Source organism: Sphaerodactylus townsendi, linkage group LG07 (genome assembly GCF_021028975.2).
Source record: "Sphaerodactylus townsendi isolate TG3544 linkage group LG07, MPM_Stown_v2.3, whole genome shotgun sequence".
In the NCBI taxonomy this organism is placed as follows: Eukaryota; Metazoa; Chordata; class Lepidosauria; order Squamata; family Sphaerodactylidae; genus Sphaerodactylus; species Sphaerodactylus townsendi.
This window is the reverse complement of record NC_059431.1, coordinates 94,083,067-94,097,033: the sequence shown is the minus strand read 5'-3', so window position 1 is coordinate 94,097,033 and position 13,967 is coordinate 94,083,067. Positions and strand designations below refer to the sequence as shown.

Below are 13,967 nucleotides of genomic sequence, written 5' to 3'. Positions count from 1 at the left end.
AAACATGGCTCACTTCAAAGCAAAGGAATAAATAGTGCATTAGTCTCCTGCATCATTTAATAATTTATAATTGCATTAAAGATACCATGTCGTGAGTAGTATTAGGATTTCTTTCTCGCTGGCTTACTGTCCTTGCTCATTAAAAAGAGTACCTTTGTGAAGAAACAGTATGGTCCTGTTTTTTTCCCTGAAACCTCCAAGCATCACTGTGTGGCTACTTAAAAATACACTGGAAGTTTATAAAAGTAATTATCAAAAACAATGAAATCTACTTTTACACATCTTTTCAATCCCGTTATTGATCCCACTGTGTTCAAGATGAGGTTTTGTTGGTGGGGGTTTTTTTCCGCCTGTCTTGTAAAAGTGAAAATGTGCATTAAAAGGCTTCTCAGGCTCTATAGCAGTACAAAGCAGATCATAAAATCCTTACTCTGACCAGTTATTAATATCAGGTAGGGAAATTGCCATTCAAGGATTATTTCCCATACGGTAATGGAGTTAGCTGGATAAACATATTTTTAAACTTGTAATTTTGAGGATATTAACCTTTTAAATGCCCTCTCGTTACATTTTCTTGCTTTTTACTGGAACAATTTCATTGCAATTTGTTACATACAGTGTCTTTTATATGAATAAAACTAAGAATGAGATAACAGGAGTTGTTTGGGGATGCATTCAGTAAGAAACCTGAGTGTACAATAAAATAAAGTAGAAGAACTTGATATAGCTGAACTTGGTATATTTTGGTGTATTCTTTATTTCCTTCCTTTTGCCAACTAAGCCATAAACATAGAAGGCTTTCCATATGATGAAATGTGTTTTGGTGCTTTCCTTTTAAAATCATGTTATATAATATGCTATATTTTTGTTAAAGCATATCACAAAAATCCATAGCTATGAGCTGTACATGAAGTATACAGAGTTCTGGCTGCCATTAGCTGCACTTCAGCATTCCAGCATGTTCTATCTTCATCCTTACTTTTCTTTTATCATACATGTTTTGCTTTGTAGCCTGTCCTTCAGGAACCTATAAGCCCGAAGCTTCACCAGGTGGAATAAGTACCTGTATCTCATGTCCTGATGAGTATCATTCCTCCCCACCGGGAAGTACCTCCATAGAGGACTGTGTGTGCAAGGAAGGATATCGCTCTAATGGCCAGATTTGTGAAGGTAAGCAGTGTTTTTTAAAAGGACAAATTAAATAAACCTTATTAATATTTCTTTTTTTGAGTTGGGTCCTGCAGGAGATTTCTCGGGGGGGGGGGGGGGGACAACATTTTGTGGATTCTACTCCCCTGCTGCAGCCTCCAGCTCCCCCACATACTATCCCTGGGAGGGTCACTGATAGAGGAAAGGTAAAATGGGGAGCTCCTGGTCCCCTTATGAAAATTCCTTCTGTCACTGAAGATTTAAAGTGAGATCCAGGCCTGAGTTTCACACACTTAAGGAACAATTTCCAAATTAACTTTCAAAGATCTTTCATACATGTACATCTTCCATAGAAACTGTGTACAGGGCAGAGGATTAGTAGTAGGGTTACGGATTCATGCTGTGATTACAGATGTACGAATATGTTATTTTTTAAATTTTCTTCTAGTTTTACTGTGAGCTTTGCATCCTGTTTATTTTCTTTTGCTACTGTCCCCATTTTGTTGGCCTTCATCCCCATTGGTGATGGCCACTAACCTGGATAGCTTTAAAAGGGGCTTGGACAGATTTATGGAGGAGAAGTCGATCTCTGTCTACCAATCTTGATCCTTCTTGATCTGAGGTTGCAAATGCCTTAGCAGACCAGGTGCTTGGGAACAGCAGCAGCAGAAGGCCATTGCTTTCACCTCCTGCATGTGAGCTCCCAAAGGCACCTGGTGGGCCACTGCGAGTAGCAGAGTGCTGGACTAGATGGATTTTGGTCTGATCCAGCAGGCTCTTTCTTATGTTCTTATGTACGCCATTTATATGTTGCATATATGCACCGCTTAATACAATTTTTTAGAAAACAGGTATCGGTTTTAATATCAATTTTGCTATTGAATGTCATTATTTTGGTTGGGGAACAATGACAACTGTAATTTCATCCCATTGTCAAGAAACTTTAAAAGAAACTCCAGTTTTCACATGGAACTACAGTTGTCATGAAATTCGGTAGTATTCATAGCTAGGGTACACTTTCAGTCAATGTCAGATGCCATGTAGTGGTTGTTTCTGTTGCTGCCCTGGGTAAGCCCAGAATGCAGCCAGCACTTTCCTGTCACTGCTGTTGCGGTGAACTACAAGAAACAGGCAAGATGAGTTTCAGAAATTAATAAATTTTCCATTGAGGAACTTTTGGTATACTTCCAAGGCCATCAGGCTCCCTCAACACACAGTTTGAAAAGGCTGTATTGGTCATGAAATGATCCTGTCTTGGACCAGCCGGGTTCAGAAGGTATTGAAGACTCCTCTGATAAAGAGTCAGCAGGAAGCCCCGGCTCCTCTCCACAGCCAATAGTAGACATGGCACAGGGAGAAGCAGCCCCTGTGGAGTCAGGCATGAACCCACAGCCAGGCACCAGTGCAGTGGCCACGCAGCCCTCCAGTTCTGAGCAAGCTGTGGAAAGTCAGATCACATCCTGCTCACCTCCCTCATCCTCAGAGCCTCAGGAACAGTGGAGGAAGGCCCTACAGGACAGGCCCTACAGGACAGAAGATGAAGTGTGTGCCTGGCTCCCCAGCCCAGGTTCTTCATGGACAGTGAGGAGGAGTATTTGCAGGAGCAGGTGTAAGGCAGCCTGCAGGCACACAGCAGGTCCTCTGAGTAGCCTTGCCTTAGCATAGCTGTGTGAAAGCAACATGTTGAATTGCTGCTGACCTTGTGGCTCCTGCTTTGAACTATCAGCTCTGCTGGACCATGGCCTGAATCTTTGGACTTGTGTTTGTGGTTTACCCTTGGGCTTGTCACTGTCAGTGTTGGAACTTTTGTGCTTGACTTCTGGAATACAACTTTGACTGTGGAAACCGGGCTTCATATGTGTGTGTGAGAGAGGGTACTAGGGAACCACAACAATTTCTTTAGTTTGTCATCATTAGGCAAAATAGTGCAAATTAATAAACATATAATTTTTATTTTTAAACAAGCGTAGCCTAGCTCAGAATGACATTAGAAAGCAGCCACTAAATCATGACAGTTTGTGTTACTTGTTCTAATTAGTGGTCCGCTGTCCTGAGCTGCATCCTCCTGAAAATGGCTATTTTGTCAAGAATGTCTGCAATAATTACTTCAACGCTGCCTGTGGAATCCGATGTAAAGCAGGATACGACCTTGTGGGAAGCAGCATACGACTTTGCCAACCAAATGGCCTGTGGTCTGGTTCAGAAGCCACATGCAGGGGTAGGAAGCTTTTTCTGTTGTTAAAATTTTAGTTTGGCAGAAGAATTTAGTTGTTTGATGTGGGTATATTTTAAAATATTTCTTCTTTCATTTTATTGGTTATTTTACTGCCTCAAAAAAGTCAAATGCTCATGTGAAGTTTGATTTATTTTTAAATGTGTAGTAGTAGGAGAGTAAATAATTATTTAGTGGGGAATGCATAAACATTCAGCCTTTCAGTGAAAAACCCATTTGCCTTTGTATAAATATATGTTCCTAAGAAAACTGGAGTTAGAACATAGAAGTTTTACAAACTCTAACTATTACTCAGCAAATTCTGGCCATCGTAACAGATCAGAAATGTTTAACTGAATTTGCTTCGAGTAAGTGATAGTGATCATTCTCCTGTACCACTCATCCTTCATTTTCTTTTGAATCCTTTCATTCTCAATTATTTTATTTTATTTCATTGTCTTAAGTAAGAGCCATTTTTCACGTGTACACATGGAAACAATGCATCCACAGCAATTCCCAGGACCTATATGCCATCTATTTGTGTGTGTGAAGTGACCCCAGTCAACAACAAGACTCAGTGAAGGTTCAAGATCTTTATTGGAACTGTCTCAGCCCAATGGCCACATAGCCGAAACTGGGGTTTGGCTCTCTGGCCCCTGGTATATACCTGTAGGTTACAGATTGACTCAACCCATGATCCCCCCTGCCCTCGCGTTCCCATAATATCTGCATGTGAAAGGACAATGGGAAAGAGACATTGTTTTTGGGACAGACAGTTTCTCCCTCAGGAAGGCAGATAAGGAGAAACAGTTAAGCACTATTGAACTAGTTACTTGCAGGCAAGAAGAGCCCCATGGCCTTGACCAATGATAATAGCTGGGCCATCTGCACCAGGGCTGTGTATGGGCCAGCTGCCAGGCCAAGTATGGCGCAGGCCTGACATACTTATGGTAACAGTATGAATTAATGACTTCCAAAATGTCCTGTCATTAACAGCCTTGTTCAGGACTTGAAAACTGAGGGCCGTGGCTTCCTTGACTGAGTCATTCCATCTCCTGTTGGGTCTTCCTCTTTTCCCACTGCTTTCAACTTTTTGTGGCATTATTGCCTCTCCAGTGACTTTTGTATTGTCATAATGTTACCAAAATACGACAGCCTCAGTTTGGACATTTTTATCTTCTGAGGCTTGATTTTATCTAGAACCCACTTATTTGCCTCCCCCCCCCCCACAGTATCTATAAACTTTCCTCCAACATTGCATTTCAAAGGAATCAGTTTTCTTCCTGTCAGCTTTCTTCATGGTCCAACTTTCACTCTATAAAGATTGCCAAATGATAGAAAACAGCTTTTGATAGGGCTGAAAATCAGTACTAGACTGTCTGTTTCATTTTCCCCCCTAGTATGTTCTGTATTATCCCTTAAGGACTCCACTTTTCTGCTTATTGACTTGTGGGGAAGTGGGATAGAATTGTTTTGATTTTGATATGCAGCTTCAGGATCTCAAATTTAAGAAGGCAGTACGCAGTATTTGAAGTGACAAATGGCGCTAGGTCAATTACTTAGGCTGGTATCTTCACATTCCATTAAGTTCCTTTGAAGATTCTAAAAGGCATCTGTTTTGTTTTGTTTCGGTTTTCTGCCAAAGCACAAGTTTCTTAGTAAAGCTACCCTAAACTGTAGTATATTTCCAAGATCCTGTTCACTGTACATATATTAAGGCAGGAGGCAGATCAAAGGAATAGTTTTATGGGCTGTCACATTAATCCCACATTCACCCTCATTCCAGCTTTTTATCACATATATTTTAAAAGGACTGCAGTAGGATGTTAATGCCTTCAAAATGCATTTGGTTGTGACATGAAATGTTCATGTTTGGCTGTACTTTCTCTGTTTAGCCAAAATATGTCAAGAATGTGATAAGTGATGTTTGGAGATGTATGAGCTCTGTGGTATTCACACCCTGGCTCTCTGCTACGTTTATAATTACTATCAACTAAAATAACCACTTGAGTTTTTAATACCCTGTGCACCACTATACCAAACATGCTCATGCAGCCATCTAAAATAACACGGTATTGTGTATGTAACTACAACCATTTTAATTACTAGACTGCCTCTTAGCTGAGACCAGCATAGTGTAGCAATTAGGAGTGGTGGACTCTAATCTGGAATACAGGTTTGATTTTCAACTCCTCCACATGTGAAGTGAACTCTAATCCGACGAACCAGGTTTGTTTCCCCTCTCCTCCACTTGAAGCTTGCTGGGTGACCTTGGGTTAGTCAAAGTTCTCTCAGAACTCTCTCAACCCCACCTACCTCACAAGTTGTCTGTTGTGGGGAGGAGAAGGGAAGGAGTTTGTGAGCTGCTTTTAGACCCCTTGCAGTTCAGAAAGACAGGGTATAAGACCAAACTCTTTCCTCCTCTTCCTCCTCCATCTTCTTCTGAGAATTTAGAAGACTTTCTACACCTATTACAACAGTAAGTCAATATTCTAGTACTGATTTTTTCTAGTATATTCTAGTACTGATTTTAAAAAAATTAAAAATCTGCCCTGGTGGCCAAGGAAGAAAATGGCTGTTGCAGGGAGTCAATTAAAATGGTTGCCCCATTGATCAGAAAATCTGAATTTTCCAAGTTTTAGGAAGATCAGAGAAAAGGTGGCAGACAGGAAAAAAAAAGCATGGAGGGGCAGGGGGAAAGATACTTTCCCCCAGTGGTGGGATTCAGCAGGTTTCGCACCACTTCGGCAGAACTGGTTGTTAAAATGGTGCTTGTAAACAACCAGTTGTTAAATTATTTGAATCCCACTTCCGGAACTGGTTGTTAAATTATTTGAATCCTACCACTGCTCCCCCCCCCTCTTTTTTTTTCTTGCCTGGGTACTGTCTGGTAACAGAGGTTCCTTAGAAACCTCCGTAGCTACACATGCATCCTGAGAAGGGGGGGAAAAGTGTCCCTGTTCAAACTAGTTGCAGTGTTTGCTGCTGCTTGCTAAATAGCTCCAAGGCATTCATTAGTAAGCTTGGTGAAGCAACTGAGGTTACTCCCAGGTAAAGGATCACACTTTAGTTCTTCCCATGAAAATCAGGGTTACCTACACTATTTCCCCAAAACTAGGTCTTAGGTTTATTGTTAATAATCTCCTTGAAATAATTACACTATTATCACACTGGGGGCCTGGTGGGGAAAGGGGGAGGGGGAGAGAGGGAAGTAAAACTTTCGCTTTCTGAAACCCAATAACCTCCCACCACAAAATAGAAGTAAAAAAGGCAGTCAAGGAAGGCATTCCTAAGCAAGAATGATGTGCAAGGGGTGGGATAACTTCAGGAAAGCTAAATTGGTGGAGCAGCCATTTGATCTGCAGTTTTTCCTTCACATGTCATCACAGCACTTGACTTCCCACAAAAATACAACAGGAACAGAACAGACAAATAAAAACAATTCTAGCAAAGATCTTGGTGTGCTTTTTAAAAAATCCTAAATGCATCTCGGTTCCTCTACTCTAGGCTTGATCTGCCCAGGTGATCTGCCAAAAACTTGGGTCTGAGCGTTTCCCCAGTGTTTGGAAAGGCACACATTGTTCAACCCCTCGTTCAACCCCTCGAGCACACATTGTTCAACCCCTCGAGCAGCAGCAGCCAGCCTGCTTTAGCCTCCAGCAAGTCCTGCGCGCACCGCTCTGCGCCTCTCTAGCATCTCCACCTCCTCTGCCTCTGCCCCACTTCTCGGGCAGCAGCCACCTGGTGCACAGGATCCAGGCCCGCCAGCCGAGTCCTCCCTTCACCGCGGTGCACGCACATCGTGCCCAGCAGCCTAGGTCAGCCTAGGTGTGTGTGTGTGTGTGTGGGGGGGGTGATTTTCCATCCCTCCACATTATGAACTCTGTGCAAGAGTGCCCACAGAGGGCTCTGAGTGCCACCTCTGGCACGCGTGCCATAGGTTCGCCACCACTGCCCTATGGTCTTGTAAAGGTATTATAAGTGAATTGAGTCAGGGAGAGAAGAAGGGGAAATGAGGATCTCATGATCTTCCTTAAGACTAACGTAGATGTTTGTGTCCTGGCTCTGAAGCTCTAAAAAAAAGTGTAAGGATTCCAAACGCTCTTTCTTTTTTATATGAAGATGTAACTCAGAAGTAAGAAAGACTGCCAAAGCAAGCATAGCTATAATAAAAAATTGTATAAAACAGTTCCAGAAAGGCATGCTTTATGTAGTTTATTTAGAAAATTGTCTAGGTTTTTTTAAAAAAACAATCAGACGAGCATGATGTGGGAGTGGAAAAGGTCAGTGTTCTGGAATGAATAGTGAGACATTTCTGATCTGCAGATGTTAAAGAGAATGTTTGATCTGTTTCTTTCTTTTACGCAGTCACTTTAAAACTCTGTTAGCAAATCGGTATATAGTATACTCCCTGCATTAGAGAAAGTTGTTACTCGTGCAATTTTTTGTGAAGAGATGTGAAACTATATATTTGCACAGCTGACTTAATTTAATTGACAGAGGTTCTCTTGAGATTTCCCCAGATGACTACAATTGCATAGTTGTGGTTGTCTCAATTAATATGACCATTGCTTAACAAATGGAAACATTCTTAGACGTGAGTTTTATTTAAGAGGTGGCCTGTTTATTATGATCTGGGTAGCAAATGACAAATGGCTTTTGAGTTTCCTCCTTTACTTCAGAATAAACAAAGAAATGAACTCAAGGCCTATGAGAATCCTTCACAGCAGTTTGCCTGGTCACCTTAACCCAACCATTGAATAAAACATAAGGTTGCCTACTTCAGCTTGGAAAATCCTGACGATTTGGGTGTGGCACTTAAAAAGGGTGGCATTTGAGTAGGGTGAGGGTATAATGCTGCAGGGACCAACTTCCAAAGCATCCATTTTTGGCAGAAGAACCAATATCTTTGGTCTAGAGATAGGTTGTAATTCTAGATCTCCAGGCATCTCCTGAAGGCTGGCAATTCTACCAGACTCTGGAACCCTCAAATAAATATAAACCATGAAATGGATTTCTGAATATTCCAGGAAATTTCAGAAATGCTTAAAATGTAAGGCAAATAGTTAAGAATGAAATGGAGTAAAAGGGAACAGTGGAAGGAGTGGGTTGGGATTTTGTCTCATGACCCAAGTAAGGGAGAAGGTACGCTTGTTAAAGAATTCTGAAGGTAGGACTTTTGTCTGTTGAGATTCCCAGGCAAATAATAACTTAGGCAGATAGAGATAAGCGCTTTAGCAGCACAGAGTTGTCACTGTTTTACCTGGAAGATAAATACATATAATGAGTCCAGATTCCAAGAGAAGCCTGGGTATTTTCCTGCTTAAGTTTACTTTTCATTCAAAGCATGGAAGGAGATATAGTAAAAGTAGGGTTTGAATGGAAAAAGCTCTATTCTAAAACTTACATGCTGGATTACTCATATAAATAAGCCAAGCTGAAGGGAGGGTTTGTGTGTGTGTCCACTGAAATCCTCCTCCAGGCATGAATAAAAGCTAAGCAAAAATTTTGGATACACCCTCATAGTATCTAATATTCCAATTGATACTCCTGGAGACAAAAGTTCTTCAGGTACTGCTGGACATGTTCTCTGACCCTTAAGATGATAGCTTTCAAACATTTGAATACAGAGGCGTAGCTGGGCCAGAGTGGGCCCAGTGCGCACTCTGTGTTTTCTGCCCCCCCCCTCCATAATGCCCTGCCCCTCTGCCCCCCTTGCCTTAATTCTGCCTGGAAAAGCGGCCTATTCCCTTCAGGCTGAAAACGGCCTGGTGGGAACCACAGTTCCCATGAGACCCTGGGGCTTGCAAGGTCTCCTGGGAAGTGCTGTTTTCATCCTGAAGAGTACAGGCTGCTTCTCCATCCTGCACTGTTTCACTAAGGTAAGTATTGGGGGGGTGCTGCGGGGGGCGCGTGATTTTCCACTTCCAGGTGCTCTCCTGGTGCAATGTACACCCCCTGTCCCCTGATAGCTCCGCCTCTGCATTTGAATATGACCCATTTCTTAATGGTTTTTTGATTCTTGGTTCTACTTCTAAACACTGTATTTTTAAGGACCAACCTGGCAAAGCAATTCTGCCGTATGTTTCTCCTCCCCAACACAAAACACAGGACTCTCAATCAGTTAATGCTGAAGAAATTTATATATTTTTTTCAGTTTACACACATACTCAGCCAAAATCTAAACATACTTTAGAAAGACTTGGGTTTTACGAATGTGTTTATTATGTTTGCACTGGGGAACAAATAAAGAATACCAAAAAAATACCAAGAGACACCAGTGTTGTATTCAGCCAGTCAAAGTGTTAAACATTTGTTTTAACTCTTCAGTTCGGACATGTCCAAAACTCCACACTCCTCAAAATGGGCACATAAATTGCTCAGTAAGTGAGATCTCATATCAGACTGTGTGTTTTGTGACCTGCGATGAAGGCTATGAATTGGACGGAAACTCCAAACTCATCTGTCAAGGCAACTCTCAGTGGGATGGAAAGGAACCAAAGTGTGTGGGTATGCATTTTTTGTTACATTAGTATTCATTGTCATACAATCATCATTAAAGTGCATTGCTTAAATAAGGTTGTTATCAAAGTGTACTGCTTAAATATTTAGCAATATTAGCAATAGCAATATTTAGTAATATTAGCAATGTTGCCAACATAGGTCTATTCCGCACAGCATAATAATAACTGGTTACATCCATTATTTATGAATCCGGGTCTATTTTATTCCGTTTTTGTCCTTCGCATGGGTGCCCATTTTTCGTGAAGGAAACAATCCATTTTCTTTCTGGGCTTCCAATTATTTGTACTGAAGTTGGAAAATACATGAATTATCCATTTAGCACAAAATGGTGATGTTGCAAAACGGTAGTTGCATGAGTTGCATGATCTTTTGCTTTCATAGGAGATGGGAAGATGGTAGAGGAAGCACATGATGAGCTGCATTTCAGCAGGCTTGCGACCCCAACGTTAACAGGACTGTAGCTTAAGTGCTGAGGGTGAGGAGTAAGAAGAGGATGCAGACCAATTTAATGGGGCAGCTGCAGTCTGCCTTTCAGATGACTACTGCACATTTTTAAAGCACTGCCTTTCACTGGCGTAATGCCCATTGGGCAAGGTGGGCAGCTGCCCAGGGCATCACCTTGTGGGGGGCATCAAAATGCTGGGCTCGTTTTTGGGTATTTTAGTGGTTTTCAATTTTTGGCCTGCAGGGGGCGCAGTTTTTAGGCTAGCGGCACCACAATTTCAGCGTATCATCAGGAGACTGTCCTTATGCTACCCCCCAAGTTTGGTGAGGTTTGGTTCAGGGAGTCCAAAGTTATGGACTCCCAAAGGGGGTGCCCTATCCCCCATTGTTTCCAATGGGAGCTAATAGGAGATGGGGGCTACAGTTTGAGGGTCCATAACTTTGGCCCCCCTGAACCAAACTGCACCAAACTTGGGGGTATCATTAGGGCAGTCTCCTGATGAGACCCTGAAAGTTTTGAGACTGTGCCTTCAGAAATGTGCCCCCCCACAGCCTGCAACCCCCATTGACAGCAATGCAGAAAACTCAATGCAGAACAAAGATTCTTGGGCAAATTTCTAGGATGTTCCTGCAGGGGGTGCATTTTTGGATGTATCGGCACCAAAATTTCAGGGTATCATCTGGAGATGATGGCACCCCCCCAAGTTTGGTGCAGTTTGGTTCAGGGGGGCCAAAGTTATGGACCCTCAAAACTGTAGCCCCCATCTCCTATTAGCTCCCATTGGAACCATTGGGAGTCCATAACTTTGGACTCCTTGAACCAAACCTCACCAAACTTGGGGAGTAGCATAAGGACAGTCTCCTGATGATATGCTGAAATTGTGGTGCTGATATGTCTAAAAATGCACCTCCTGAAGACACCAATGTCTGGTGCAATCCTGGTGCAAAAACAATTTGTTCGTGGTGGAGTGGCTGCCCATGGGGGGGGGCATCCAACTCAGGTTTTGCCCAGGGCTACAGTTTGCCCAGGGCTGCCTTGTTACGCCCCTGCTGCCTTTCACAGCAATTCTTGAGATTTTTGTGGGGATGGAAATTAAGGATCTGGGAAGCAACATTTTAAAAGAGCGGTGCATAGAGTAGTTGTCTGCATTCCTAAAAGGATTCCCCTTTTACTGGCCATGACCAATCCCTCCAGCATAATTTAACGGCTTTTGTGATGCACTGAACATAGAATTGCATTTCTGCTATTTCTGATGGATTTACATTACACTTGCATGCACTTGCTTCCTCTAGAACTGCAGTGCCCTGCCTTCCAGAAACCAAAAGAGGTGATTGTTCACCCAGATGTTTGTGGACTTGGACCTTCCAAATATGGGACTGTGTGTAGGTTCAGTTGCCCTCAAGGATTCATCTTAACTGGAGTCAGAGAAGAACTGAGATGCTTAAACAGCAAGAAGTGGAGTGAAGATGTGCAGAAGGCTTTCTGTAAAGGTATAGAGGTTGATGATAATTTTTTTAACAAGGGAGAAGAAGAATCAGGGGAAGAGATTGATGGGAAACAAAGAGGTAACAGGTTTGAGAGTGGATGAAACCAGGATTGAAATACTTGCTAAGTATTTATCAGCAGTAGCATAGTGGTTAAGAGCAGGTGTACTCTAATCTGGAGGAACTGGGTTTGATTCCCTGATCTGCTGCCTGAGCTGTGGAGGCTTATCTGGGGAATTCAGATTAGCCTGTGCACTCCAACACATGCCAGCTGGGTGACCTTGGGCTAGTCACAGTTCTTCTCAGCCCCACCTACCTCACAGGGTGTTTGATGTGGGGCGGGGGGAGGGAAAGGAGTTTGTAAGCCCCTTTGAGTCTCCTTGCAGGAGAGAAAGGGGCGGGGGTTATAAATCCAACTCCTCTTCTTCTAAAAAGAGTTGATTGTACCTTTGCTAGAAAGTGGATATTGGCATTAGTCACTTTGTTATGGAAGGCAGCAAAAACTACAATTGTGAAAGTTACAACTCGCAAAAGTGCAATTCCATCGCTGCTGTTTTAATAGTAACATTGTCTGTAGTCCCAGTAGTACTTTCTTGGGAGTATGCCCCATTGAATAAAACAGGGTCCAAGAGTCTAGTTTAGGATTACTTCCTTTGACTGCAGAAAAGATGGCTATACAGTACTAACAGTTTGGGGCAGATTTGCCCGTTTTTAACTTGTGCATTTTTAAAAATCTTGTTGATTGACTTGTTTGTGTCTTCTTGTTGCTTTTTTTGCTACACTGAGTATGAGGAGACAAGTGAGGATATGAATATTTCAAATGAATAGAAAGAAAATAAATTTAAGATGCTAGATTCCTGGAAAGTTAGGCTGTTTCTGCATGGGCGAGGGGTTCGCACGGCCGCCGCTGCATCGCAGCATGCAAACGGCAGCAGCTGGAAGGCACCATTCCCCCCCACCCTTTCCCGAACGCCTACCTTGTCTTCTGGCTTCCGGCTTGTCGCAGAGGCCAGGGGACACGCCCCCCCTGGCCTGCGACTCCAGAGCTGTCGCTCCAGGCTGCATGGGCGTGTCCCCTGGCTTCTGCGACGAGCTGGAAGCCAGGAGACAAGGTAGGCGTTCGGCAACGGCACAGCCTGTGTGAAGGCTGCGCTGCCGCCTGCCGCACTCCCGGGACCGTCCATGCGAACGGCAATATTAAGTTATGGGCATCTTTTTCATTATCATAGAAAACATGGATGCATTTTTATGTTTCTGAATGTTAGAAACTACTGTTCAGCATTCAGAAGTCTGTTGGTTTTTAACTGAAGTAAAGGCACTATGACTTTTGGTTGAAAATAATATGTTGTTGTTTTAGAAAGAAATTACACCTTTGAACTTTATTGGGTTCCTTTTGTAAATACACACCCTGAACTGGCTTACTGTTTCTTTTATGGTGCAGACGTTGAAGTACCAAAGATTAGTTGCCCTGGTGACATTGAAACCGTTACTCTTGAACATCAGAACTCTGCAAATATTAGCTGGGAGGTTCCATATGCAAGTGACAATTCTGGAGAAGAGGTAAGCATAAATCATATTTTAATTTGAAGCACAATCTTTTTAACCCAGATTAAGTACTATGATGCTTAGCTGGCATGAAGCACCTTGACAAAAACTACTGTATTTCCAGGATGCTCTGTCACCTCTCTCTGTTCAGACTGCAGTTGCTTTGTAAATTGTGAGCAGGACAATCACACCTCAAAACATTATCATCCTTTATTTGCATGATTGAAACCGGAACAAAAGATCTTGCATGTGTATATTCTGTGTTATGTAGAGAAGACTGCATGGCTTGCTTCTGTTCTATTGCCCGATTGGCTAAATGATCATTGGGTCTTGATTGCAACGCTTTGTTATGACTGTTCTCCACTGTCAATGTGGCCCAACAGGGAAAATCATCTTGCAAAAGAGGTGGTTGTTTCCTTTGCTGTCTTGGTCCTGCTGGGGTGAAAGAAGGGTAAACTGCATGGCTTAGCTGTCTTTTCAGTCTTGTCCATTTTGCCTCCCTGCTTGACTCTGAATGCCAAGCATATTTGTTGATATTAACTGGATTTTTGCAGTCTCACACTGCTGCCTGGGAACTAGAGTTCTGCACATGTGTCATTATGATAAA

The 13,967-nt window shown here is 42.6% G+C and overlaps 1 protein-coding gene across 1 annotated transcript in view; it reads left to right on the top strand.

Annotated features, from left to right (window-relative positions):
- SVEP1 (sushi, von Willebrand factor type A, EGF and pentraxin domain containing 1) overlaps positions 1 to 13,967 on the top strand; it is a 121,468-nt gene that overhangs the window by 28,498 nt on the left and 79,003 nt on the right. The window contains exons 4-8 of the mRNA XM_048503302.1: positions 1,012 to 1,170; positions 3,188 to 3,367; positions 9,692 to 9,871; positions 11,624 to 11,821; positions 13,257 to 13,375. Coding sequence (XP_048359259.1) covers positions 1,012 to 1,170; positions 3,188 to 3,367; positions 9,692 to 9,871; positions 11,624 to 11,821; positions 13,257 to 13,375 — 836 coding nt within the window. The remainder of the gene's footprint in view (positions 1 to 1,011; positions 1,171 to 3,187; positions 3,368 to 9,691; positions 9,872 to 11,623; positions 11,822 to 13,256; positions 13,376 to 13,967) is intronic.